The sequence below is a fragment of the Psilocybe cubensis genome, chromosome 3 (assembly GCF_017499595.1).
Source record: "Psilocybe cubensis strain MGC-MH-2018 chromosome 3, whole genome shotgun sequence".
Taxonomy (NCBI): Eukaryota; Fungi; Basidiomycota; class Agaricomycetes; order Agaricales; family Agrocybaceae; genus Psilocybe; species Psilocybe cubensis.
In genome coordinates, this window is record NC_063001.1 from 2752718 (window position 1) to 2778656 (window position 25939).

A 25939-nucleotide genomic window follows, 5' to 3' on the forward strand; every position below is an offset into this window, starting at 1 on the left:
GTAATGCAAGAAAGGACTTTGCTCTAGCTCTACTATCATACCACCACAACCATGGAGACTTCCTTCGCAATCACCGGAAAGGGCTACCTCATTATGGCTGCAGACACAACAGCGGCCAGGTCCATCGTCAAAATGAAGGTCGACGAGGACAAAATCAAGACCCTCAGTCCCCATCTTCTCATGGCCTATTCAGGAGAGCCAGGCAAGCCCAGCAACCCTCTGCGCCCCGCAAGGCCACGCTAACAGATCGTACAGGAGACACCGTGCAATTCGCCGAATACGTCGAGCGCAACATCCGTTTATACCAGATCAGAAACCTATACGCCCTCCGTCCCTCGGCAGCTGCATCATGGATCCGCAGGGCTCTTGCAACCTCACTGAGATCCCGAAAGCCATACTCCGTCAACCTTCTTCTCGGCGGCTATGACACTGCAACACACGACCCACATCTGTACTGGATTGATTATCTCGGCACCATGTCAGAGGTGCCGTTCGCCGCTCACGGTTACGGTGCCTATTTCGCACTGAGTTTGCTCGATCGGTGAGCTGTGCACTTTGTTTTGCTTCTTCTTTCACACGTGCTTATTTGTATTTCTTATCTACACAGGTATCACGACCCAGAGGCTACTCTCGAAGAGGGTCTTGCCACGCTAAGACGCTGCCTTGACGAGGTGGCGAAGCGTCTCGTGGTAAGCCCTGGAAAGTACAAAGTCAAGATTGTAGACAAGGATGGCATCCGCGAAGTTGATCTGTAAATTCGTTGTGTATCATGTATTTTTTCTCTCTTTGCTACTACCCCTTCATTTCATTTCATTTCATTCCAGTACAGAATCACTGCCGTTGGCATTTGTCAAATTTGCCATGTGTGACTTCTTTGATTCCAGTGTAGATTTAATATCTCTTACATCCGCACCCTTGATCTAATCGCTGACTTCGGCATGTGGATCAATCGTCCTCGTTTAAAGTATCATCCATTCAGGAATCATATCAAACCCTCGGGAAGCCAAATGACACTTTTACTGATACAGTTCATCCAAACTATGGTTATACAGATTATCCCATACACCCCAGAGTAAAAGATCGTTCAACAACATGGTACAAGAAAGTACAAATACTGATACATACACCGTAAGTAACGTTAGTGATAAAGACAAATGAAGGTCATCCAGTGAAAGAGTGAAAGTGGGCAAGATGCATGCATCTTGGTGCTAGCTAGCTAGTAATAGTAGACGTTCTATGTATGATAGCGAAGAGGAAATGTTCAACTGAACGCCCCCGTCGAGCGGAGCACGCTATTGGGGTGGCCGACCGTCATCTATTGAATCAGATTTCCTTCTGGGGCCTGAAGGTCTTGACGGTTTTGACCGCATGGATTGGGACACTTCCAGAGGTTTTAGGGCAGCTGTTAGCGCGCGTGCGTCAAGAGTATATGTCGTGGATGGTGTCCGTTTGGCGCGGGGTAGTGGCCGAGAGTGTGTAGGGACTTGGGGTAGCGGTTGAGGTTGAGGTTGAGGATGGGGTTGAGGAGGATGGGGTAGAGGTTGGTGCCGTGTTCCCGGCTGAATGTGATGTTCTATTAGCGGCTGCTGTGGCGGAGGTTGTTGTACAGAGGATGTAACATTATCATGATGTTCAGTTGAATCAGGTTGCGGCAAAGGTTTCCGCTTCGCTCTCGGCCTGGACGTGGCGTCTAGCCGCGGCCAGTCACCAAGTGGAGGAGGTGAGGGAGGCAGCCGACGTATCTGCTGCTCGACACGCGCAGGCGCAGGCGCCTGCGGCTCGGTCGTTTTGATGGCTGACTGCACAGAGCTGTGGTAGAAGGGCGAAGAGGAGGAGAGGTGCAGGTGCTGTGGAAGCAGGTGCTGCGGTGGCGGGGGTTTCTGTTGCGTCTGCTGTGAAATAGGAGGCGGGTTCCTCTGAATCTCTGGTTCGATGACACGAGTGTCACGAACAGCTACAGGCGCTGGGGCGGGTACTAAAGAGAGGGGAAGGGCGCTCTGGCGTGAAATACCACCTTCCTCTGATGTCGCTGCATGGAACACAGTTTCTGGTGACTGGTAATGCTCAATCTCATATTCCAGCCCTAGCCCCGAGCGATACGACAGACCAGAATTGTACGACAATATAGGCTCGCGATGGGTAGGGGGGAGGCGTGGGATGGGTGCAGCAATAATAGGTGCTGCGTTCCCTCCCACGAATCGCGGGTACTGGTACTCTGGTGATAAATTTCGCACACCATCATTGTCCTTGATGCTCTGGTTGGCCACGATTGGGAAGCGACTGACGGCGCAGTGGAGTATCGTCGGGTCGTCTCTTTTCTTTACTATGGTCAGGATGGACAGAAAAATGAGATAGCCGAGTACTAGATGACGTATGGGTAATTAAGAGACAATTACGAGAAGATGAAATGTCAAGATACTCACAAAGGGTCGCGCATATCCAAGTGAATGCCTGCAGCACCTGAGCGGACGTACAGGCCGAAGAGCTAGTTGTGGCCACTAGTGGATTGAGCGGCAGTTGAGCGGTGGTAAGCCTGGGGCGACGACGACTCAAATGATGGTACATACATATCTGAGTGGAATCGCAAATCTGGCTGCTACTCTGGGCAGTGAGAGCAGCAGCGGCAGCTTCGGGGGATGATGTCAATCAGATGAACAAAAAAAATTGACAGAGGACGCGTACCAAGTTCGAATATGCAATAAACCCCAACCCATGCGAGTTCGAACCAAACTCTGACAATGAGGGCATGTTTTCTGTTCAGATCGAAAAAGAGTCTGCGACAAGAGAGATCAGGTCCGATGTCGCGGAGGGGACGGAGACAGAAATGTCTACATGGTCAAAATGAGCAAGAGCCCCGAGGTTCCCACAAAGATAAGCAGTCCATCGGTCTGTTTGGCATTGCCTGGAGGAAACGGGTGAGTATATGGCTGTCAGGCAGAGAAAGAGTCATCGACTGACGAAGACCAGAGCTTGACTCGATTGTGCTAAGATTCCAGACAGCGACGCTCGTGATGACAGCATTGGCGACAAGGAAGACGGCTGGGAGAAATAGCGGAACGGAGACATTAATAAACGGAACTACAGCTGAAGCAGAGGCGAGAACTGACCAAAGACGCAGTAGCGGAGGATCTGGAGGAGATTGAGCATGGCAGACGCATAGGGGAGGAGGGGTGAAGAGAGCGTGGAGAGCCGGTCGACGGACTGATATGTTATGAGAGAGAAGCCAGCCAGCAAGATAACACTTTGCAAGAATAGCTCGTCTCTTCAATTCGCCGCCAGTTCAAACTCAGCTCGACAGCCCCATCATGCTTCCATCAAAATAGTTTCCGATTAGGGTAATAAGTAATCATAAACAGATATGTTTTCCTAGCTCATCCTGGCACGCTCACCCGCTCACTTGCGTTCGAGCCGGCTGTCTGGAACAGTTCTGCTTGCAGCCCCGTATACACTCCAAGCAGCCCGTTCGACTTTCTTTCGTCCGCTTCCAGTTCATACCGCCCCCCGGATCGAGTCTCTCCCTCAGATCCCTCAGAGTTTACCCGCCGTGGCGGCCGTGAAAATGTAGCCAGCTGTGCCAGGCGTCCCCGTACACTTCTGCCGCGTGATGCTGTTGATCCAGAGTTGTGATGTTCTCTCCCAGGTGGTATTCCGGATGACAGCCCTGCGACATATGATCGCACTTCGTGGGAAGTGTCCTGCAATAGTACATCCACAAGTTGCTCCAGCATCCTCGGGATTGTATGTCCATGACGAAGCAGTGCAGCTGTTGTGTCACCAGCATCAGGTGAGCTCTTCTACCGTTGCAGATGAGGAGCGGAAACAGATTCACCGTGTGTCACAGCTGCAAAACGAGCTGCCCCGATGCGAACCCCTTCAATTTGGTCACGCGCTAGATTAGCAACAGAATCCAGGATTCCTGCATCACTCGAAACCAACAGTTCTCCCTTCTGGTTGGTCGTGAGCGCCAGTGTTTGTTGACAAGCGATAAATCTAGCGTTAAGTCATATCCATCAACAAATTCACGAAATAGAGTTGCACTACAAACTCACGTCATCCGCCTTCGATAATTTGATGATGCTGCCAATTGTTGAAGCTGAGAACGAATGGTATCTAGGGCACCTTTCTGCGACGCGAAAGCATCCCAAATCTCCGAAAGCTAGATGAAAGATAATTGACGCGTCAATATCACATCAACTTGCCTCATCTAAATTGAAACGTACAGCCAATGTCGCAGCCTCTCGTACTGAAGCGACACCGTCCTCCAGGCCCTTCTGGAGAAGATCTCGAGCGAGCGAAATGTTATCTAGACCTATCAAATTAACCCAACTGACCATATTTTTCTCTATCAGCTCTCGCTCTCGCCAACCGCGCAATCTACCCTCATTCCATGCCGTCAGCAGTCCTTCTACGAGTGGTTTCCCTACCTCTTTCTGTAGCACCTCTAACAAATCGTGCAATGATTCGATGGCTTTCGTCCGGACTTCCTCCTCATCCGATTGAATACTACTCCACCAAACATCCACTAAATCCCTTTGCGCATTCTCTTTCCCGATTATCTTCGCAAGCTCGCCTAAACTAGCCGCGAAGGTTCTCCGAACTCCGCTTCCAGTATTAGCAGCAATGTCGAGATAGGCTTCCCGCAGTTCCCCCCATCGCCCTCCTCCGAGCGTCACTGCAACCGCAGGGAAATTAAATGCGCAAATTAACGGTCTTTTAGGGTCTTGGAAGAAAGATTCCAACGGCGTTTGTGCGCGAATACTCTCCTCAGACAATTCTTGCTGTCCATCGCGTACACGGCGGTCCTCTTTTCGGCCGAGAAAAAGGTATATCAGCTCCTGCGGCGGTCCATCTGGATCCTCATGAAAGGTATGGATGACTTCACCAAGCGCTTCTAGCACTCCGGAACGAACAGTGGGGTGATGATCGGCAGACAATGCGACAATGGTTTCGAGAGCCACCGTTCTCCTTTGAGCAGGAGATAAACGCGTGAGGATGGCCGGAAGTGCAAAAAGTGCTGAATGCCGAACATGCCACACTCCATCCCATCGTAGGGCATCAAAAAGAGGTAGCTTAAAATACAGTTTAGATGTTTATGTGGATATTTTCTGAAAATATGAACATACCAAAGAATTAATCACTACTTCCTCTGGCACAACTTTTGCCAATGCCCCCAGGGCAAATGATGCCTCTCGTCTAACCCAATAGACGTTGTCGCGACCCACCCGCCCAACCTCTTCAACAAACGCGAGTTGTGTTTCCTTGGACAGGACACCTTGCCACTAAATTAGACCGAGATAATGATTTAAGATATAGCTTACTCACCGCTAGCTGTCACAGCTGCCATGAGAGACATGCAGGACAATCTGCCGACAGCAGCTTGCTCGTCTTCTCCATCATCTACGTCATCCCTTATGCACAATTATGAATATTATCTCCACAGGGCTTGTCATGCAGACTCACCAATTGTCGGAATCATTCGTGTCAACAGCCATTGGAGAGCCCGGATCAGAGTGTGAAGAAGAGGGTGCATGTAGGTTTGAAAATTGAGTCCCGGCAGAACTGGGACCAGCAGGTGATGATGTTTGTGCGTCTGTATGAAACTGTGCACCGGCAGAACTGGTTGTTTGATCGATGACAGAGCGCATGGATACATTTTCGTGTCGATCGGCATTAGAGCTCTGTGAAGATAATGAGGGGAAATAGGGATTCGATTCTGAGAATTGAGAAGAAGTGGCTGGGTGTTGCTGGCCTTGCGACACTGGTGGTTCCTGTTCAGGCTCATAATCCACATCTAATTTCCCCATGCCGATAACGACTTGCTGGAGAATCTCCTGCGTAAACATGGCACGTTCCCGATGGCCAAAGAGACCAGTTGCTAATGGCGCCTCATCGTCATCGTCCTCGTCCTCGTCCTCTCTTCGCGTTCTTGTGATTTCCCACGGGTGAATAATGTCACTCGAAGGATGGTGATGACGCCTCTGGAAAGCTCCAAATTGGCGGTCATCAGCCTTTTTCATACGCGATAGAAGATCGACAACTGCAAAACGGGCAGCACCTCCGACCATCGGATTTGAACTCAGCAGCAATGTGCCGAGTATTGGAGTAAATGCCTGTACGGAAATAGTGACTGTCGTTGAGGACGACGCGTAGGCCTCCTCTGGCTTGGGGTCATCGGGGATAATTTGGCAGTCCTAGCAGATAGGGAGAGCAGCATGAACACCCAAGAGAGCACTCGAAACCAAGAAACACGCACGGTGAAGAACCACCAGATGATAGGGACTAGCTCTGCCGCAAGAGCTTCCTTGACATGTTCATCTGGAGACAAAGAATCAGAAGGAGGATGGGGTCATCGGGGGGCGACATGATGCTGACCGTCATCCATGGCAAGACCGCTTAGCAGCGGGAGGACGTACTCGACTGCCTCCTGCGGGGTGACGTGGAGAAGATACTCGGGGAGGGCATGGGCGATGAAGACGCGATGAAAGGCGGCCTTGCTGCGCGAATAGAGGTAGATCTTCTCGAGGGTGCTGAGGCCGTCGTCGTCGAGGGCGAGATCTAGGGCATGGTCGACCGGCTGTGGAAAGTGGTCGTCAGTAGGGAGACCTGGTGTTGGCGGAGCGGTGGGCTGCTGGGGCGGGGGCGGGGGCAGGGGGAGGTCGAGGTCGGGAGAGGAGGGCGGGGTGAAGTAGGCGGAGGGGGACGCCAGGGGACGAGCGGGAGAAGTCGGAGGGGTGAAGAAGGGAGTGTGGGGGTTGTCGGGGTCGATGCGGAAGTTGTCGGGCCAGGAGGGCGGGGGCGGGAGGGGGATGTGCGTCGGTGGCCCGGACATGGTTGCAGTCACAGAACGAGAACTTTGAAGAACATCACTCAGTTTTTCAAACAACACAACACATGACGTCACGTTCCTCTAATTTACAGTCTGGGCTAATTTACGATCATGACGACACCGTTCCCCGCACAACTGCATCCAACTCGCGTGCAAAGTACTCTATGTTGTGTGTGTTCAGTCCCGCCATCGAAATACGTCCATTCCCAGTCAGATAGATGTGCGACTTTTCTACAAGCGCCTTGCTCTGCGCCGGGCTGATTCCTGTGAAGCTGTGTGTCCCGTTTAGTCGATCTCGCTACCTGTTGCTCAAGCGCGCGCGTACCTGAACATCCCAATCTGGTTCACAATGTGGTCCCAGTTTCCCGGCGTCTGCAGCTTTTCCGTCAGCAGGCGGTGTAGCTCTCGTCGCATTTCAATGATGCGGCCTGCCATGGTCTGGATGTCGCGTTTCCATTCTTCGAACAGGCCAGCGTCATTCAGGATCAGCGACACCTGTGAATTGCCTAATCAGTCATTCGGCCTTCATATCAGTGCCATATATTCCTCACAAGTCTCGCCCCGTGCGACGGCGGGTTGCTGATCTCGCTCCGCTGTAAGACCGACAGCTGCGACTTGACCCGGTTCGCAGTCTCTGTGTTCGGCGAAACGACGTGAAGTGCACCAACGCGCTCTCCGTACAGCCCGGCATTTTTTGCAAAGCTCTGTCATTCAGCGTTAGATTCTCGTGATCGCTCCATTCTACGGCGTCCGGCGCTTACCTGGCACACCAACAGCGGGAGCCCTAGCTCCACAAAGAGTCGTACTGCCCATGCATCCTTGTCCAGGTCGCCGCTGGCGAACCCTTGGTATGCACAATCAAAGAAAGTATAGTGCTTTTTCGACGCGATCACCTCCGCGATTGCCTTCCACTGTTCAGGCGTAGGATCAACGCCAGTTGGGTTGTGAGCACATGCATGCAGCAAGAAGACCGATCGTTCCGGGGCGCCCTTCAAGGCGTCTATGAATCCATTAAAGTCCAGGCCAATGGTCTTTGGATCATAATATGCATATTCAACTGGCTCGATCCCAACGTTCCTAAAGATGGCGTGATGGTTTGCTGACCTCCCTTCAGTGCCCAAAATATTACTAGGAATGTAATTAAAAGGCTTACCCCATGTAGGGTTGCTCAGATACACCCTCGCCGGTCCGTTCCATTTGTAAAATTTGGACAAAAATAGGGCTCCAAGGTGGTTAGCACCCGTTCCTGAGATGGTCTGCACGCTGACCACCCTACCCTCCTTAATAGCGGGCGAGTCTGCTCCGAGGATCAATTTGGCAGCAGCAGTGGTGAACTCTGCGAGACCAGTAATGGGGAGATATTCATGATCCAAACTTTCATCATTCAGAAGGATGGCTGTAGCCTGGAGATGACCCACATCCAAAATTAGCGCCCGTACAACGTAAGAACCCGGATAACCGACACACACCTTTTTTACGACGGGGAGGACCCAAGGCTTGTTGTCGTTGTCTCGATAGGCGCCAACACCCAGGTTAACCTTGTCTTTGAAGGTGTCTGCCTTGTACGCCGCGGTCAATTGGAAGATACTGAGCCAACACGGTCAGGGTAACAATCCCAGCTACACCATGCACTTTAATCACCTATCGGGGGGCGCGAGGGGGACGTCTTGCCACAATTCTACGTGGTGGGTAATATCAGCAACCGGCTCGCCCCACGGGGGATAAGGTACCACCCCGCATAATGCGAAAAGACTTGATACACGCACCTGCAGTCATGACTGTTCCACTAAGATGAGATACAAGTTGCTTGATTCTGTCAGCCATAAGAAATTAGTCGGTCGTCGAGCAAGAAAAAAGAGAAAAATCTGCGGGTAGAGAAAGAGTATGAATAGTTGGTTTCAGAGAAGCTTGCGCTGTGCGCAACGCGACTGGTATAGAAATATATAGCATCCTGGTACTAAGCACGCAGGTGCTCAAGTGTGCCGGCGTGCTCAGCAGTCGAAATCAAATGTCATTGATGATGGAATAGAGCCTCAGGCCGTCGAACTCCACGTGATAGTGGTAGGCGCACAGAGCAACGCTTATCAGGAGAGCTGCAGTCTGTGCCCGAGTGACAACGAGGACGGCGTTGAGAGCGAAAGCAACGGCGCGACACTCACCAAAGGTTTTGGTTGAAAGCAAGAATAAATCGCTCGCTATCGATCTTTAAGTTTTGGGGTGAACTTTTTGTGGAATTTATATAGTCCCGTTCGGGGAAGAACGTGATCCAATCGAGGCAAGGCGATTTTATCGAGTCAGACCGCTCTCGATTTCTCCGCAACACTCCGCTGCACCGTTGCTGCATACAAGGTCTTTATAAAGCCTCTAAATCCGACCGCCCGACTAGCAACTGTCGCTTAGAGGACATTCTTGCCGCTCCGTGGACCGCAGCTTCTTATAAGAACACTGATGCACACAATAGGGGAAAAGAACCGGTCGACCTCGACCTGAATTATAGTAAGACATCTACATACGGTAACACCTATATAAAATGGTAAAGAAACAGTCCATGCAAGAGAAATAGTCGTGAAATGGTGATGGAAGATAGACGTGTGTGCGTAAACGTGGAACATACAGACCACCCATGGGCAGCGAGAAAGCAAAAATGGAAGAGAGAGGAACTAAATACAGCAAGATGACGATGGAAATGGGACCGAGACACGACGACTACGCAGTAGCCATCTTGGACGCTACAGTTCGCTCGCTCTCTAGCTTGTTCTTATTGCGTTCGAAGGCTTGCTGCCTGCAGTTCTCCAAATTGCTGCAGTTATGTTGCTCCGGTAGACGATGCTGAGACGAGGCAACGGCGTCAGCGACATGTCTGACACTACACATACGCACAAGGACTCACCGTGCCGCAGAAATGAGAGCTGCACTGGGGACATTCGCCAACAATGCGAAGGGCTGCAGAACTGCACCGAGAATCAGTGCCGACCCCGGCTTGACATCGCTTCTTAGCAGGCATTATGCGAGAGGGTTAAGCGCAAGGAGATTGGTGAGGTGGGGTGCGGGGTAGGCTTGGAGGGCGGAAAAGGTAGGAAATGAGGGCGGAGACAGCGAAGAGGTGGACGCAACGTACCTGCAAGGTGGAGCAGTTCAAGATGGGAGGTGGTAAGGATAAAGAGAGCACGGTTTATATAAGGCCAGGTTGCAACAAGGATACAGCGACGCGTAATCCCTCACATAAGCAGCGTGCAGTGCCACATTCCAATCTCATCCGTTCCGGCTCCGATCCGTCTCATACCATTGCCGAGACTCACTTTCTTCGTCTCACACACTTTGCGCAAGGGTATAAATTCATAACACTACATCCACTTATTATACCAGGGAAAGATAACTAGAATAAAGAATAATGCACGCTCGTCTCATCGTAGAGGAAAGGAAGGAGTCCATGGCGTCCTTTATCGCCCGGAGGCTTAATGCATACTCCACGCAGGTCGCTAAATCAAATAGATACTAGTTGCGGGCGTTTGTGAGCTTTTGTAGACTCGTATATAATGGCAGGACACCGACATGCTTATTTGTTGCTATTGTTCTTGGCGACTTGAACTCCAACAACAATCCCAATGATGGCGAGGATAATGATGATGATGACGAAGCATATCCATCGCTTTTTGCGAGCAGCACGGGCAGACGATACAGCCTTGTCGGTATATTGCAGTCTATCCAGACCAAGTTACATTCGGGCTCCAAGATGAAATTCAAGACACATACCCAGCTTCTGTATCCTTTTCGACATTGGCAGCCTGGGCCTGAATGACGTTGATAGTCTCGTCCTGCTGTTCGACCAGGACGCTCATCTAAAGCCACAGTAAGAATCACCGAGACAATAGTCGAGAAATTGACGGCTTACATCGTTGAATAGCTGAGCGAGCTCTGCAAGTGTTCTTTCAATGCGTTTGATGTCCTCGTGTCGCTCTTGCACTTCCCTGTAGGCCGCTCGGGATTCCGTGTAGCGAGAGTTCATCAACTGAAGGAAAAACTAAGATAAAGTTTCATTACACAACCCAAGGGACTTACAGCCTGACTGAATATCTGTCCACCTTGTTCATCATTGACAACAGCTCGGATTTCCTCAGGAGTAGCATCCGGTTTAACTTGATGAAAATTATTGTCGGCTTGTGCACAGGGAAAGATGCTGCAAAAACATACCAATCTTGAACTGCCTTTCCATACGTTGCTTATACTTCGTACGGTACTGTGACTCCACTGATTGATAGTTTTGAATCGCCTCAACGAACTTCGACTTGACAAAGGCCGCCTGATTTTTTGCGTCAACATTTTCCGGCGAACGAACTCAAGCAGTTGTGCGCACCTGTTGCTTCTTTATCTGTCCATCACGACCTGGTCCACCCTGAGCCTCCAATGCTTTGATGCGGCGCTTGAGTGTTGTGCTGAGTGCACTTGTATCTTGCACCAATTCGTCCAGCTGAGCTGCGTTTCGCTGGGCGGCAGCATCGTCCATGTTGTTGAGTGACCGAGAGTGGAGATCACCAATGCGTGCAATATTGTCATTGAATGCTCGAAGCGACTCTTGGATGGAGGAAAGCTGGAGAAAGAGAATTCATCAGTGATTTTAATTCAGGTGTGATCCACCGAAACCAGTGGCATACCTCGCTGTAAAATGCTGTCATGTCTCCTCCTGCGCCGTTCGCTGGCGAAGATGGGGCAAGGTGGGTGTGGCTATCTCTAACATCTGCCATTTCGTAGGAACGGTCGTCTTGTTGTGCGTATGGGTTCGGCCTGCGAGACCCCCCGTTTCCTGACGCCTGCGTCGGATACGAGTTTCTGAGTCCATTACGTGGTGAACAGAAAGTCAATCAAACAATTTTTTCCGACGCACTGCGACACATTTCCTTGCTGTTGAGCCTATTCCACAGGTTGACTATCAGTCAAGGAAATGCACAAGTCGAAATGGTTCGAGTTTACCCTCATGGCTGCAAGTCTGTCTCTGGCCATTGTTACGTTGGTATAGCTTATAGTCGTTAAGAAGGATGTCTAGTTAGAAATATGTCGGTAAAAGGGAGGATTGGAGTGGAGTGGGTGTGTAAAGGAGTGGAATGGCACTGGTTAGAGGTCACCACCGTGACAAGTCGTGCGGGCGGTGAGAAATGGCTGTACAAGACAAGTCAAATACTACCAAACACTTCTATTGATCAGAAGACTACGAGCTGCGCGTGCTTGCAATTGCAAATGTATCAAATTGCTTTTGAAGGCATTCTTACACGTATATCAGATATCTATGATTATTCTACTTTTCAAGTTCAGCGCGAAGGGTGGCGATCTGCCTTTCGACCATTTTGCGGCTGGTACCTCCTATTGCTTCCCTTCTTTCGACGCTTGCCTCGAAATCAAAAACTTTGTAAATATCGTCAGTAAATTCTTTGCTTAGGGCTTTGAAATCTTGCATGGTGAGTTCGTTAATTTGGCATTGACGAGCTTCAGCCAGTGCAACCGCACGTCCAGAAATGTGATGCGTCTCTCGGAAAGGGATCTACAGCCAGAGTTACTTTTGGAACTGTTCATGTAATTCAGCACTTACTCCTTTACGAACGAGGTAGTCCGCCAAGTCTGTCGCAAGGACGTCCATGGTCAAAGCCGCACGCATTTTTTCTCCGTGTACCTGCTCCTTAGGCATCAGAGAGTGTCAGATAGATTTTCGGTATGACGCACCTCCAAGGTCGCGATTACGCCCTCAGCGATTTGTAAGCATGCTGAGATATTATCGACCGTATCGAACAGCGGCTCCTTGTCTTCTTGAAGATCTTTGTTGTATGTGGATGGAAGACCTTTCAAAGTCATCATAAAGCCAGCCATCTGTCATATGTGTAACTAAATGCAGTTGAGAGGCTGACATGGACATACATTTCCAAAGATGCGTCCACTCTTTCCTCGGAGCAGCTCTAGAGAGTCGGGATTCTTCTTCTGTGGCATCATACTGGATCCAGTGCTAAAGAAGGAGTGTAAATCAAAGTCTCAGGATAATACCTCATATAATAATACCTGTAAGCATCGCTGAGAGTGATGAAACCAAATTCTGCGGTAGAATAAATAATCATGTCTTCAGCCATCTTGCTCATGTGTGTCATAACCAAGCTAGACCACATCATGTATTCGGCAATAAAGTCGCGGTCTGCGACTCCCCATAAGCTATTTTCAGCAATAGATAGGAACCCGAGCTCTTTCGCAAGGAATTCACGGTCAACAAGGAAAGGGTTTCCAGCCAATGCACCGCTCCCCAGCGGCAAGACTGAAATTCGGGGAACAAGTTCACGGAGTCGATCAAGGTCATTTTTGAATGAGAAAGCATATGACAAAAGGAGATGAGCCCATCGAATAGGTTGCCCTCGCTGTATAAGAATAAGACACGGGCGCTAAATTCCAAGAAATTTTGAAAGTAAATACCTGAAGGTGGGTATAACCAGGAAGAATATAATCTTTTTCATTGTCCGCCCGTTCAACAAGTACCCGAATAAGAGCCTTGAGGTCCTTTTCTGCCTCTTTGACTTGATCAAGCAGCCAGAGACGGACATCAGTTGCAACTTGGTCGTTACGAGAACGACCAGTGTGGAGCTTTCCGCCCAGAGGACCAATAATTTCACTTAAGCGGCGTTCGTTGGCTGTATGAATATCTTCGTCATCCTCTTGAGGTTGGAACTTATATCGGCTTTAGTTATCAAGTATCTTGATAGTCGATAGTCAACGTTGAAACGAGTACTTACAGTACCGTCTTCCCATTCCTTCCCAACATCCTGGAGGCCTTTGACGATGCGTTTCTCTTCATCTTTTGTCAAGATACCAACGAGCGTCAAAGATTTCGCGTACGCAATCGACCCTCTAATGTCGACAGCGTGCATCCTCTGATCGTATTTCAGAGACTGGTTAAAAGCATGCATACTTTGAAAACTGAGGATATGTTTGCTAAGGAGGTCAAATGACGTACAGAGGGTCTGTTTTCCCTGTGAATCGACCGCCCCAGAGCTTCTGTTTTGTTGGTGCGTCTGCCATATCTTGCACTGCTAGTTTTTGTGGTTAGAAAAGATATAGTTTGAGATAGAAAAGCTATTCCAAGAATTTATTAGAGTGTCGAATCATATCACTAAAATAGGTTGCTTGCCATTGATTGGCGAAGTCTTCCGACGTCACGACGTCGGACTTGCGGCTCAACTGTCCGAAAGGGTTACAATGTGGGTACTGTAAACATCCCCACATAATTACACTGCTTGCTCAGATTTCACTTGTAGTTCTCTACTAGAAGCAATTCGACTACCAGGCTAGCTCTGAGCCTGCGGGCAAGTATCTTGGGTTCAAAATGTTGAACAATGTGCTGCTGTGCACTTCAATTGCTATCAATGCGTTAGTATCATTCACTTCATTGCTAAACGGTCACATCCAACGAAGAGGGCTTGCACAATACTAACTCTTCTGCAGATTTTGTGCCGGCGGGATGTTCACATTTCCTCTGATATCACCGGTCTTGGCGGAGCACATGCGTTTGTCCCAACCTCAATTAACGACGATCATCTTAGCGTGAGGCATTTTCATCGAACTGTGTGGTCGTGCTCACGGGCGAACCAACAGCGGTATGATGAGCCAGTACCCGGTTGCGGTGCTGGTTGGATCAATCATCGACCTTTATGGTCCTTCGTCGTGCTCCCTCATCGGCGCAGTGTTATTCTCTTCAGGATTTGGCTCTTTGGCTCTGGAAGTGAAGAATGCTTCTGAAGATCTTTCTCTGCAATCTTCGACGGTAGCTTTCTATCGCTTGACTTTATCTTTTTTATTGATTGGTTTAGGGACTGTCTTTTCGTGGGTTTTCTCTACTTTTAAACTCCATGGAATTCTCAAGTTGAAATCTTTCTAGGTATTGCTCGTCCATCTTATCGGCGCCAAAGTTCTTCCCAGAACGTATTGGACTTGCTTCTGGGGCAATCATGGCACTTTTTGGGCTATCTCCGTTGTTCTTCTCTACCATTGCAACTACCTTCTTCATGGAGAAAAACACCGGGGTCTTGGATGTCGCTTCCTTCACCTCGTTCGTGGCACTACTCACAACCGTAGTCTACGGTGCTGGTTACATCAACTTAAGACGATATCAATGGCCGCCAGAACTCACTGAAGAGATTGTAACCTTACCTGATGAAACGTCACCATTATTGGCTTCGGCGCGTGTGGTGGAAGACCTTGAACAGATTTGTCATGGGGATCCTAACCCACACATTCCAAACTTGCCGCAATTATTCAAGAAAATAGATTTCTGGTTGCTTGTATTCTTCTGTGTTTTCGTGTTGGGAGTAGTAAGTGTCTTTAATTATTCTCCTACATCCATAACTCACTTGACGTCGCACATACTTAGTCAGAAATGATAATATCCAATATGGGCAGTATAGTCTCGTCACTACCAACGCAAGCAGCGTCTTTAATATCCATGGACTCGTGTGTGGCCTTGCAAGTGAAACTTATATCTGCTGCAAATACATTGGCCCGAATTGTTGTTGGTCCACTCGCCGATTACGTGTCACCCATTCATGTCCACCGCTCGGATGATGTTCCCGCGAGGCCTCAGAAATATATCATCAGCCGATTTTCATTTCTTGCTGCTTCGGCAATAACGTTAATTCTAACATTTTTTTGGCTACAGTTTGGGATTAGGACCCAAAGTCAGCTCTGGGCGCTTAGGTGAAACTATTGCTTGCGACTCCGTATTCTGCATTTTAAATTTCCTATATAACAGCATCGGAACGGGCTTTAGCTACAGTGCTGTATTTACTGTCTTGTAGGTGACGACGGTGACATCCGTTTGTTCAGCTTAACTTATGACCTCTCGATTAACAGGCCCAGCTTGATCTCATCCCTTTGGGGTATGCAACATCTAGGAAGAAACTTTGGCGTCATGATGTATGCACCCTTCGTAGGCACTCCTCTTTTCTCGTACATTTATGCCCTGGTATCTTCTACTATGAAGCATGAAGATGATTTGGGCGTATGCAAAGGTCGAGGATGCTGGCAACTGACATTTTCGGTCAGCATATGCACAACCGCAATTGCCTTGTGCTTCAGTTTGATTCTTTGGAGGCGGTGGAACGGTAGAATATAGTATTTACCTATATGGCGTCTTGATGATATCAATGTAACTACAATTAACCTACTAATTTTACTCACATTTTGAACCTTTGGTCTTCTGGAAGATATCATTAACCGGCTTTCGGTATTTAATTGCCGGACTGTTCTTTTACTGGCGAAGGGTTGCTTGAGTAGAAGAGTATACAACGGCCGCCTAGTGATAATCACAATTACTCACCAGACTTACTTCAATGAACTGCACCGTAAAATCTGAAACTGCGGTCGCCGGCGCTCGCTTCTTTTTGCAATCAGAGGGTTTGGCTGGGGTTCGCCCCTGAGAATATGTGGGAATTTCTAATTCCGAGTGAGTCTCCATTTGTGTTGCTATTCAATTGTTTTAGCTACTAAACAGGTTCATGTTCAGCTAGAGGCTAACTGTACTGCGCGTCTCTCGGTATCCTTTCTTTCTGTTCGTGCTTCCATTATGCCACACACGACGCTAACTATCCAAAACACTCCTATCATTCGCACCACTCTTTCATTTAATAACACACATTTATCTCTGCAATCATCTAATAGTGAGCACATATTGCCCTCAGTCGCGTCAAGAGTCGAGTTAACCTTGATTTTTATGCTGATTCATGGACTTTCTCCTTTAGAGGCTAAACAAGCATCACACCACCGACATGATATACCCCACCGGAGCGTTCTAAAAGCGAGCTTTGATAGCAGTTCTAAGACAGTATGCGTTGCATACGTTGACAAAAAGAAGAAGCGCCATAAATTGGTTATTCTTGAAGGAGCAGTTAGAGAAGAAGAGGCATCCTTTGCTGGAGAGTGGACGGAATCAGTTATGAAGCTAGCATATGAAGGTGCGAGACATTGCATTCAATCTTGGACAGAAGCATGATGTTATTGTAGATTTCGGCGTCAAGCGCTCACGCAAACTTATGATCTTCGTCAATCCATTTGGAGGGACAGTGCGTCATTTCTTCCTTGAACCTTTCCCATTTTCAAACATTTGATGCCCACAGGGGAAAGGAGCGACCATTTTCGCAACAAAGATCGAGCCACTGCTCAAAACAGCAGGCTGCGTGCTTGAAGTATTATGTAGGCTTCCAACAACCATTTGACTTAATACAATCTGACATTCTATGGTCCCAGATACTACACATCGAGGACAAGCCCGTGATGTTTCGAGCAAGCTGTCGCTGGATTTCGACGCTGTGCTCACTGTTTCCGGAGATGGGTTGATTCATGAGGTGTTGAATGGCTTCAGCGAACATAGCAACCCTCGAGGTGCATTTGCAATTCCAATTTGCCCAATACCGACAGGGTCAGGAAATGGCTTGTCTCTCAATTTGTTAGGATATGAGGTAAAGTTGACGATGTCACCTTAAGGAACGTGTGTACTGAACTAATTTAGGACGGTTTCGACGTAGTTGCTGCGGCATTAAATGCTGTTAAGGGTACGCTATATATTTTTTTATCGGTCTTCTTCTGTGTTATACAACACTTTTCATCAGGGAAGCCAATGAATGTCGATTTGTTTTCTTTCACGCAAGGTGAAAGGAGAAGCATCTCATTCATGTCCCAGGCTATGGGCCTGATGGCCGACCTGGACATCGGTACGGAGCATCTCCGTTGGATGGGTGATTCAAGATTTCTTTACGGATTTCTACGAGGGAGTGAGTGGTCAAACCGTCTTCTTAGTACAAGCTCTAACAACCACGCAACCTAATAGTTATCGCCTTCAAACCCTGTCCAGTACAGCTCTCGTATAGGTTGGTAGAGAGTGATAAAAACAAGATGGCTGAATTTGCGCACTCCAAGAGAGCAGAAACCACAACCATTTCATCTTCGGAGTCCCAGGTTTCCGAACTAGAAAGTAAAGTAGAAGGTGCTATGCCTACGTTGAAGTATCTTCCTGACGACGAGGATGGCTGGACTACATTTGATAAACCCGTACTCTATGTGTACGCTGGTAAAGGACCGTATGTTGGACGGTAAGTGGAAAAACTGGAGCCTCATCCAAGTATTAAATGTGCTTCTTAGTGATTTCATGGCATTCCCCGTATCTCTTCCCAACGACGGCCTGATTGATGTGGCCGCAATGATCAAGGTAAACGTTTGGCTATTACTATTCCAATGCACAGTAAAATTTCTGACAACGTCCATGTACAGAGCACCAGAGGTGATATGATCGCGTCCATGGATGGAGCACCCGAAGGCGTGGGTTACTGGCTCCCAAATGTACGCGTTACTTCACATCTACCGACGGCGTGATCTCACTTTTCTGAAAGATACACTACGCAAAAGTTCATGCGTATCGCATAAAACCACTTCACCCAAAGGGATGCTTGGCCGTAGACGGTGAAGCATTTCCCTTTGAACCATTCCAGGTTGAAGTTCACCAAGGTTTGGGCACATTTTTAAGTCCCTACGGACATTATGCTGCCAAATTTGAGCCGAAGGCACCTAAAAACTTGAACAAGACTTCTTTGCACTGACGGAATCTTCTCGCAAAAAATTTATACAACATCTTTTTTGACTTTGGGTACTTAACTTATTTAAAGGGATACCGTAGAGGAACACCCATACTTATATCTGATCGACTTGCATATTTAATTATATCCCCCCTGTTTTTGTTCCATCAAAACGGAAATAGAACCCACATGCCATTCATATTTAGCTCTGACAAAACTCCCACCATGGATATCTTACCATTCCCATCGTCTCTTATTACACCCACTGGCTCACTAAGGCATACAAACCTGGCAACTATCTATCAAACCCATTCGTTCTAATGCAATATTTAAGTCAAACGATTCGTACCTGTGCTGGCAGAAACCTTGGGAGTTCACTCGCTCTGGCCAGCATTCCATGTATCTTTCGGCGAACCTTTTCTGAAGCGGTCAAATTGGACGCTGTGGAAAGGCAAGGGCTAGATGATTGGAAAGCTTCCCCCCCAAGACAGACTTTTGTGGATGGGCTGAACGTCGAGCATCTTTCTGATCTTTACATCACACTACCAACTCGCGATGGCAGCAAAAGGCCGTATGAAGCCCCAGAACTGGGCGATCCGCTGCCATATGGGCACCACCTCGCGTTCTTTCACGCGCGCAGGTCTGAAGAACAGCTACGCAAGGATGGAACAGATGAAGACATCTCCCCTCCAGCGCCATTCACCAAAAGGATGTGGGCTGGTGGGAAGATATTGTGGAAAAACGACAATCCTTTACTGGTGGGGAAGAGAACTATGGGAGTCTCAACTGTTGCTGGTGCGGAGGAGAAAGGGTTTGATAAAGGAAAACCCATGGTATTCATCACTCAGAAGATAGAATTTACTCAGGAAGGCCAGCGAGTACCTTCTGTTGTCGAAGAAAGAGCACATGTATACTTCCACGCAGAAATATTTTCCAACAGAAAGAAAGTCTTTGATCGCGCAGGTAATTCTCTCCAACCAGCCAATAGGTGAAAGAATCACGCTCATAACTGACGTTCTCCAGTAAACGATATCCCAACTACTGTTGACTTCTCATTTGAATATACGCCAACGCCGATTACATTATTTCGATACTCCGCATTGATGTTTAATGCACACCATATTCATCTTGACAAGGAGTATTGCGAAAAAGAGGAAGGCTATCCTGGTATGTGAAGCCTATCCACCAGACTTTGACAAACACTGATTGGCTTTTAAGAACGCGTGGTACATGGACCACTCACAGCTCAAATGCTGTTAGAGACCGTCAACATTCATTTCCCTGATCTCAAGTTCCAAAAGTTCGAATACCGTGCCACAAACCCCTTATTCGTCAATCGTAAATTGACCATAAATGGAAAATGGGTCGACAAGTCCAACATCTTGGTATGGTGCAGCGATATGAACGGAATAGTCGGGATGACCGGAAAGGTCTTGACACAGTAACTGTGTAGTTAGAAACCTTAATATACGGGAGCAAATATCAATGACAATGAACGGTTTAACGTTTGAGATACTTACCGTATTTGTTGCCAGCCTCTTTTCGGTTTCGTTTTCCTTGAGCTATTCTCTCCTCGAGGGCTTCTCTGTTTTCGTACGCTTCTTTCAAGAGCGTTGAAAGTTGATGACGCGACCTTGCTATTCCACTGGTCTTGCTTGCCTAAGATCCAGAAATAAACCTAGGACGAGACTTGGACTTGTAAAAAAACACATACATTGATGTTCATCTTTGGGGCAACAGGGACTCCTCCAGCTCCTTGTGTAATTGCCTTTTTCTCTTCTCTTTCTTGGATCTCCTTCTTTGCCTTTTCCATCTCTTTTAAAGCATCAACCTCTTCTACAGCAGCATCTTGGAGTCCTTCGAAACCTTTGATTGTGCCTTTCTCTAACGCACGAACATAGTCATTGTATTCCTTCTGCCACTTTTTCACGAATTTGTCGTAGTACTCAGGATCATGTGCAGCCCATTGACCAGAAGGCAGCTGGTAGTACCCAGGATATTGATCAGTCGGTGTTGGCTCAGGTATCTCGAATGTGGGTAATGCAGGCGCAGATGATATCGTGGTCTGGACGGACGATGACGATGCCACCTGGGGCGCAGAGTTGACGGATTTTGACGACCCTAAACAGATAAAAATAAAAATCTTGTTGACCACGATTCAAGACACGACATACCCAAAGAGAAAAAGTCAACAGCAGGAGCCGATGTAGCTGGTTTGAATTTAATTTGGGCGAGGCTCGTTTCTTCCACTGAGATATTTTTTCTCCCTTTTGCTACTGAAGTCGGTCTGAAGAGGACAGAAGCAGATGAGGTGTCCTCTTCGGGTTGCTCTACCCTACTAGATGTATAGGCCTCTTGTTCAAGATTAGCATCGGTAGATTCGGCGTCGGAAGTGCGGGCAGTAGCGTTGAAATTCAAAGCTTTACCTGAACCTCCACCAAGCACGCGAGGTTGCGCTTGAGGTACGGGATTGCTCTGTTTCGGAGTAGGAAGCATTGATAGTAGAGATGAACTCCCAGCGCCAGTCTTTCGCTTCTTTACTGGTCTGTCATTATCCTCGGACTCTTTGGCGTCATCGTCCTTGGAAGCTGACATAGTTGGAAGCGCAATTGTGATCTTTTTGGGAGGCCGCTGGGGTTTGACCGTTGGTTTGGGGGCTGTTTTGGGAGCAGAGGCGCTGGTAGAGGGTGCATTTGTGGTATCCGGGGCAGTATCACTATCGCTGCCATAGTCTTCGATGCCGAGCATGGTGGTTGCAATTAGAGCCGCCGCTGAGCGTTAATTAGACAATTACATCAGCCGCCAGATAGTTCCCACAGCTGAACAGGCAGTATGAAGGAACATATAAACAGATAATGGAGGTCTTGAAAAAGAAAACAGAGAACAAGTTGTTATGGTGTATATAGCAGACTGCATTGTTTACGCAGATGGGCGCTTTACCCCCCTGTCTTGGACTAATTGACACAGTAAGACTCCTCCATCGTCACCTCCGCACGTGCCATCAAGAATCTGGCAGATTTTAGAGTGGCTCGCTGTGAATGTCGAATTGCTCGTTGCCGTTCGCAGCCCTCGGCCCTCAGTACCCGTCAAGCATCATTTCCGTACGCTGGTGCCACATAGTCTCTAAATCGGTCTACTGCGAACCATTCACTTTCTGAACTCAAACCATGCAGTCGGATTCGGTCGCCGTCAAAGTTGTTTGCTTCCATATGTCATCCTAGAAAATACTCAACTAACTCTGTCACCAGTCCCAGCTTCGCTTGACCAGTCAAAGGTTAGGTCAGGTCCAGGCTAAAAATGACTCCCAGGCCAACATCACACGTACCGACATCGCTACCCTATTACAGCGAGATAATGTTCCCCTGGCTCGCGAGAAGGCCGAGAAGTTGATTATGGACGAGGCGTACGGAGACCTTTTGGAGGAAATAGAAATGCAAATAGGGGTGTTACTCGAAAAATATAATGAATTGGAGCGTCAGTACGTCAACTACTCTCCATAGTTGTTTCGCGTCCAGAACCCTTATTATGGCTGACCCCTAGGACGCCTCCAAGCCCTGTCATGATAGAAGCTATATCGACGATAATTTACGCTACCCCTTATGTTCACTCTAAAGGTTTGTAATTAGCAATCTGTCTTCGTAACAAGATTCTGACTTAGGATAGACCTTGACGCTATAAGAAAATATCTAATTGACCTCGTCGGGCCCGATTTTGCGCGTTCTGCAGCTGGAAATCGTGATCATCACGTATCGAAGCGCGTTTTGAAAGCTATTTCAGCGCCAATTCCATCTGCATTTCAGTTGGACGGTTATCTGGAAGAAATTGCAATGGCATACGGTGTTTCGTGGAACCCAGAACCTGCTCCCCAGAATATGTGTGTGGTGTTTTAAACTTTTTTTAGTTTCAAACTCATGAATTATATAGTATAAACTCTCTCTCTGAAGCTCTGGATGTTGAGGCAAGTCCAGAGGTTGATTTAAGAGAACTCCGACGCCTGTGCTCACAAGGTTAGTACAAATCCAGCATATTCTACTTAAGGTCACTCACAATTTTACTGTAGGTATTCCTGACGAACCTGCGTGGCTACGTCCTAGAATATGGAAGTGAGCATGATTTCGGAGTTGCAGGTCTTTTTATGAGCTAATTGGCACGCAAGACTTTTCTTCGGTGTTATTTCTATCAAGAAAGCGAGTTGGAAGACGGAATCACTAAAGCACAGAGAGGCATACTATGTTTGTTCAATTTATCATTTTTGTTACTATTCTACTAACAGTCATCCAGGACCTTGTTCGCAGATTGTTGGAACCGTTTTCTCGTGCCCAGACAAGCCACACTCCCCATGATGACACACTTCTTTCTGTGTATAAACAGCTGTCTGGATTGCCAAGGAACATATTTGCACTCCTTGAAGACGAACCCGATTCATCTCTGCAATGTCCCCTGCACGAAAATGCTCCAGAATCGATACGAATAATTTACGCCAACGACCTTGAATCTCGCGTAAAGACTCTCCTACATCAAGCCAACGACGCTTCCGACATCACACCTACTCCTGAAATCCGGCTAGAATCTGATGCTGACACTACTCCTGGTATATCGCTAACACCTGCTGGTGAGGAAACCGCGGAAGACAGCACGTCGACAACTCTTCTACCATCGCGCAAATGCCTTTTCGGAAACGCACATCCAAAACACTGCTCCTCTCTACTCCGTCTTCTTTATCTTCATAGTACAATAAATCCTGGTGGTTTATCCTATCATACAGCTTCAATTTTGGTCCCTCTTCTTTCGGCTTTGACACAAGAAGTAGAGCTGGATGACATTGGCCATGTCGAAGCTGATACATTCTGGCTGCTTGAAGCAGTTCTAGCAGAGTTCTCTGGCTTGGAAGACGATGATGGACGCGTTTGGATGAAAAACTTTAGTGAACGTCTTGCTTGGGCAGACTTTGAGTTCTCTTCCGACTTGGTCAGCCTTTCTTTATATGAAGATGAATTTCAACTCATTGTATCTATAGGAAAGTCGAAGTTTGGATCCGGCGTTGCCTCACTATTCATAGTAAGCTGAATATATGCGCTTTGACGATATGGTCTCTAACATTATTCGCAGCCGATGGTTGATGCCATTACTTACTCATACCCTACCCCTGCCTTCACTCTTTCTGACTTGGGATGCTATCTTCTCTCGACCTCCTAGAGAAAGAGGCTCCTATCCCAAGCTCGATTACCTTGTGGATGTCTGTACGAGTATGCTCCTCAGGTCAAAGAATCACCTATTTAGGTACGTTTCCGTAATTATATCATGTCCTCTATTGGTTTGACGTGTGTATTAGACTATGGAATACTGGACGAACAACGCGCAGCCTATGGAGCACCGAAACTTCAGTCCAGTCTCCCGCTAACGGCCAAGACTCGTTCATGGAAGTACTTTCTTTTCTCCAAAATTACGACCTGAGATATGTGGGTGGCGTTGAGAGAATTATTCAGACAGCATCTGAGCTTTATCATCGTCGCCAACAACAAACTGTCACCTCTCAACAGCCATCACTTAGTCTGGGTGCGCGTCTGAAGGTGAATATGTGGAAAGGCTTTGGCTCGGCTCCGAATCCCACATATGATGCTTCCAGCATTGACAAGAAGCGTGACAGCAGTGATTATGCAGATGGTGACGAAACTGAGACATCGGAAACAATTCGCAAGACGACTTTGGCCTCTCGCGTTTCTGATACTGTTTGGAGAGGTATAACCAATAGATCTGCCATGGACGACGAAAACCCTTCAGCCCCGCCTTCGCCAGTCCCGCCTACCTCCCCAAACACGCATGCTGAGAAAGCCCTGAATGTATCATCTTCCCCGCCCGCACAATCTTCCAGCCTTTGGAACTACGCCGAAAAGTTGAAGGACTCTGATGCTGTTGCGACGATCTCCAAGGTTAGCACAAACTGGCGCGTCAAAGGCATCTTAGGCGGGTGGGGCATGAGCAAGCCTAATTCTCCGACGACATCTTCTGGAAACGAGAAAGAACCAATACCTCACGTAGAACAGAATATGCAAGGAAGACGCGGCTCTCTCCCATTTCTACATTCGCCAACAATGATACCGCCTCCCTCGGCCTTGTCATCTCCTGATGTGGGATTCCGGAGCCCTGAGCTATCTCCCCCACTGCCCAATAGTGGGTTAATTGGAAAGACCAAGTCGCTCATCTCTCGTGCCTCTCAACCCGCCACGCCTAAGTCAGCACCTAGGCCATTACTCCTCGGTACATCGACATTTGTTACCCCCAGCCCAAGGGACTCAGTATCCAGCAAGCACCCTCGATCTGCGAGTACTGGTACAAGAACGCCCGATACGGATGAATGGGCCGAAGTGATGAAAGCAAAGCGACAGCATTTCAACAGGGATTCTCAATCCTCTGTATCATCTTTGTCTCCTTCTGATGCGTTTGGGCGGACGCCAAAGTCGACTCGGTCAGACAGGGAATCTGACAGTTCAAGTCGTATTGTATCCATCAATCGACGCTCTGTTTCCCCAATGGCACCCTCTTTCAGAATCGGTCAAGCCCGCTCGTCTTCGCGAGCATCATCGGTTTCTTCTTCTGGGTTCAGTAGTCCACCGTTGCTGGCAAAATCACCATTGCAGGAGAGCAGCTTGATTGAGGATGAATCTCTTGCCCAGCAAGCCAGAACTCGGCATGTTTTGCAATCATTCAGCACGCTGGACACTTCACTCCAAAGCCGTTCATATAGCGAGAAGGAATCTGACTCTGATGTCACTTCCAGTGAACTACCTGTCCCTACCAGGAAGCCATCATGGAAGAAGAATATTGAAAATAACGGCGAGTCTGAAGACACCGCGAATTCCACCTCAGCCGGTGTCCCCGTTCGTGCTCCTAGGGTACGGTCAAAACGATATCCTCGTCCAGCCAACCTTCAGATCCAAGACGATAAATCACCCCGGTATGCTGCTGAGCAGAAAACCCCAAGCCCTTCTACTTTGAAAGTAGAATGGCCCGGTGAATATGAGAACGTTGCGACTCCCAGGGCAACTAGTTTTGATTCGGACGATGCTCCAGGTATACCCAAGTCTCCACGCCGGTCGAGAAAAATATCCACTGGTGACGGTGAACGCCCCCGAAAACTATCGACAGACACATATAGAGAAGAGAGGCCACGCAAGCTTTCGTCAGGCAGAACCCGAAAAGTGTCAACGGAAAGTAGAGAGGTACCTCGAGCTCGAAGAGAAAGCGCAGCCGAGGAGGGTGACGACGAAGGGTATGACGAATTATTGAGTGCATACGAGAGCGAGGATGCGCCCAACGTGTCGACGCGTTGAAGTGATTAGATTGTACACACTATTTCATTGTTTCATTGATGGAAGGCCACTGTAGTTTTGTTTACCTTGTCTTTTTGCACATTATCAACCCATCATATTGGTTTTCATCTTGCTTTCTGTCATTTGCAGTGATCTGGACAGTACGAACTGATGTATTCCTTCAAATGTTTCCAGAAGGATGGGATGAGGGGGAA

General features: G+C 48.1%; 10 protein-coding genes across 10 annotated transcripts; 4 read left to right on the forward strand and 6 right to left on the reverse strand.

The window, feature by feature from the left end:
* Positions 1-51: 51 nt before the first annotated feature.
* Positions 52-755, forward strand: JR316_0003719 (putative proteasome subunit beta type-4; the record flags this gene model as incomplete). Its single annotated transcript, XM_047889490.1, has 3 exons — positions 52-119; positions 194-541; positions 608-755. The coding sequence occupies 3 exons, from the start codon at positions 52-54 to the stop codon at positions 753-755; spliced, it is 564 nt and encodes a 187-aa protein (XP_047751864.1).
* Positions 756-1292: 537 nt separating this feature from the next.
* Positions 1293-6829, reverse strand: JR316_0003720 (Serine/threonine-protein phosphatase 4 regulatory subunit 1; the record flags this gene model as incomplete). The annotated part of the gene is made up of 16 exons (XM_047889491.1): positions 1293-2362; positions 2424-2498; positions 2568-2627; positions 2683-2774; positions 2833-2902; positions 2959-3039; positions 3108-3201; positions 3390-3763; positions 3830-3990; positions 4050-4156; positions 4221-5069; positions 5124-5272; positions 5323-5408; positions 5461-6191; positions 6254-6315; positions 6373-6829. The coding sequence occupies 16 exons, from the start codon at positions 6827-6829 to the stop codon at positions 1293-1295; spliced, it is 4518 nt and encodes a 1505-aa protein (XP_047751865.1).
* A 306-nt stretch (positions 6830-7135) lies between these two features.
* On the reverse strand, positions 7136-8650 carry JR316_0003721 (Aspartate aminotransferase, cytoplasmic; the record flags this gene model as incomplete). Its single annotated transcript, XM_047889492.1, has 6 exons — positions 7136-7321; positions 7378-7530; positions 7588-8229; positions 8296-8413; positions 8468-8504; positions 8593-8650. 6 exons carry the CDS (start codon positions 8648-8650, stop codon positions 7136-7138), a joined length of 1194 nt encoding a protein of 397 aa, XP_047751866.1.
* An 882-nt stretch (positions 8651-9532) lies between these two features.
* Positions 9533-9830, reverse strand: JR316_0003722 (AN1-type zinc finger protein TMC1; the record flags this gene model as incomplete). The annotated part of the gene is made up of 2 exons (XM_047889493.1): positions 9533-9655; positions 9717-9830. The coding sequence occupies 2 exons, from the start codon at positions 9828-9830 to the stop codon at positions 9533-9535; spliced, it is 237 nt and encodes a 78-aa protein (XP_047751867.1).
* A 552-nt stretch (positions 9831-10382) lies between these two features.
* JR316_0003723 (Syntaxin-like protein psy1) lies at positions 10383-11824 on the reverse strand (the record flags this gene model as incomplete). Its single annotated transcript, XM_047889494.1, has 9 exons — positions 10383-10527; positions 10580-10665; positions 10719-10835; positions 10886-10962; positions 11018-11126; positions 11181-11414; positions 11479-11653; positions 11709-11734; positions 11795-11824. The coding sequence occupies 9 exons, from the start codon at positions 11822-11824 to the stop codon at positions 10383-10385; spliced, it is 999 nt and encodes a 332-aa protein (XP_047751868.1).
* Positions 11825-12116: 292 nt separating this feature from the next.
* JR316_0003724 (putative argininosuccinate lyase) lies at positions 12117-13873 on the reverse strand (the record flags this gene model as incomplete). The annotated part of the gene is made up of 8 exons (XM_047889495.1): positions 12117-12359; positions 12408-12488; positions 12539-12682; positions 12731-12815; positions 12869-13215; positions 13271-13522; positions 13588-13762; positions 13809-13873. The coding sequence occupies 8 exons, from the start codon at positions 13871-13873 to the stop codon at positions 12117-12119; spliced, it is 1392 nt and encodes a 463-aa protein (XP_047751869.1).
* A 926-nt stretch (positions 13874-14799) lies between these two features.
* On the forward strand, positions 14800-15288 carry JR316_0003725 (uncharacterized protein; the record flags this gene model as incomplete). Its single annotated transcript, XM_047889496.1, has 2 exons — positions 14800-15162; positions 15256-15288. 2 exons carry the CDS (start codon positions 14800-14802, stop codon positions 15286-15288), a joined length of 396 nt encoding a protein of 131 aa, XP_047751870.1.
* Positions 15289-16270: 982 nt separating this feature from the next.
* Positions 16271-19859, forward strand: JR316_0003726 (Sphingoid long chain base kinase 4; the record flags this gene model as incomplete). Its single annotated transcript, XM_047889497.1, has 14 exons — positions 16271-16292; positions 16588-16800; positions 16850-16908; positions 16963-17038; positions 17093-17304; positions 17355-17397; positions 17455-17616; positions 17673-17934; positions 17984-18050; positions 18113-18181; positions 18232-18346; positions 18841-19377; positions 19438-19581; positions 19633-19859. The coding sequence occupies 14 exons, from the start codon at positions 16271-16273 to the stop codon at positions 19857-19859; spliced, it is 2208 nt and encodes a 735-aa protein (XP_047751871.1).
* Positions 19860-19914: 55 nt separating this feature from the next.
* Positions 19915-21162, reverse strand: JR316_0003727 (uncharacterized protein; the record flags this gene model as incomplete). The annotated part of the gene is made up of 3 exons (XM_047889498.1): positions 19915-20073; positions 20129-20535; positions 20589-21162. 3 exons carry the CDS (start codon positions 21160-21162, stop codon positions 19915-19917), a joined length of 1140 nt encoding a protein of 379 aa, XP_047751872.1.
* A 419-nt stretch (positions 21163-21581) lies between these two features.
* On the forward strand, positions 21582-25745 carry JR316_0003728 (TBC domain-containing protein; the record flags this gene model as incomplete). The annotated part of the gene is made up of 11 exons (XM_047889499.1): positions 21582-21611; positions 21663-21892; positions 21955-22028; positions 22078-22288; positions 22339-22421; positions 22475-22517; positions 22571-22646; positions 22696-23382; positions 23432-23472; positions 23524-23694; positions 23747-25745. 11 exons carry the CDS (start codon positions 21582-21584, stop codon positions 25743-25745), a joined length of 3645 nt encoding a protein of 1214 aa, XP_047751873.1.
* Positions 25746-25939: the final 194 nt, after the last annotated feature.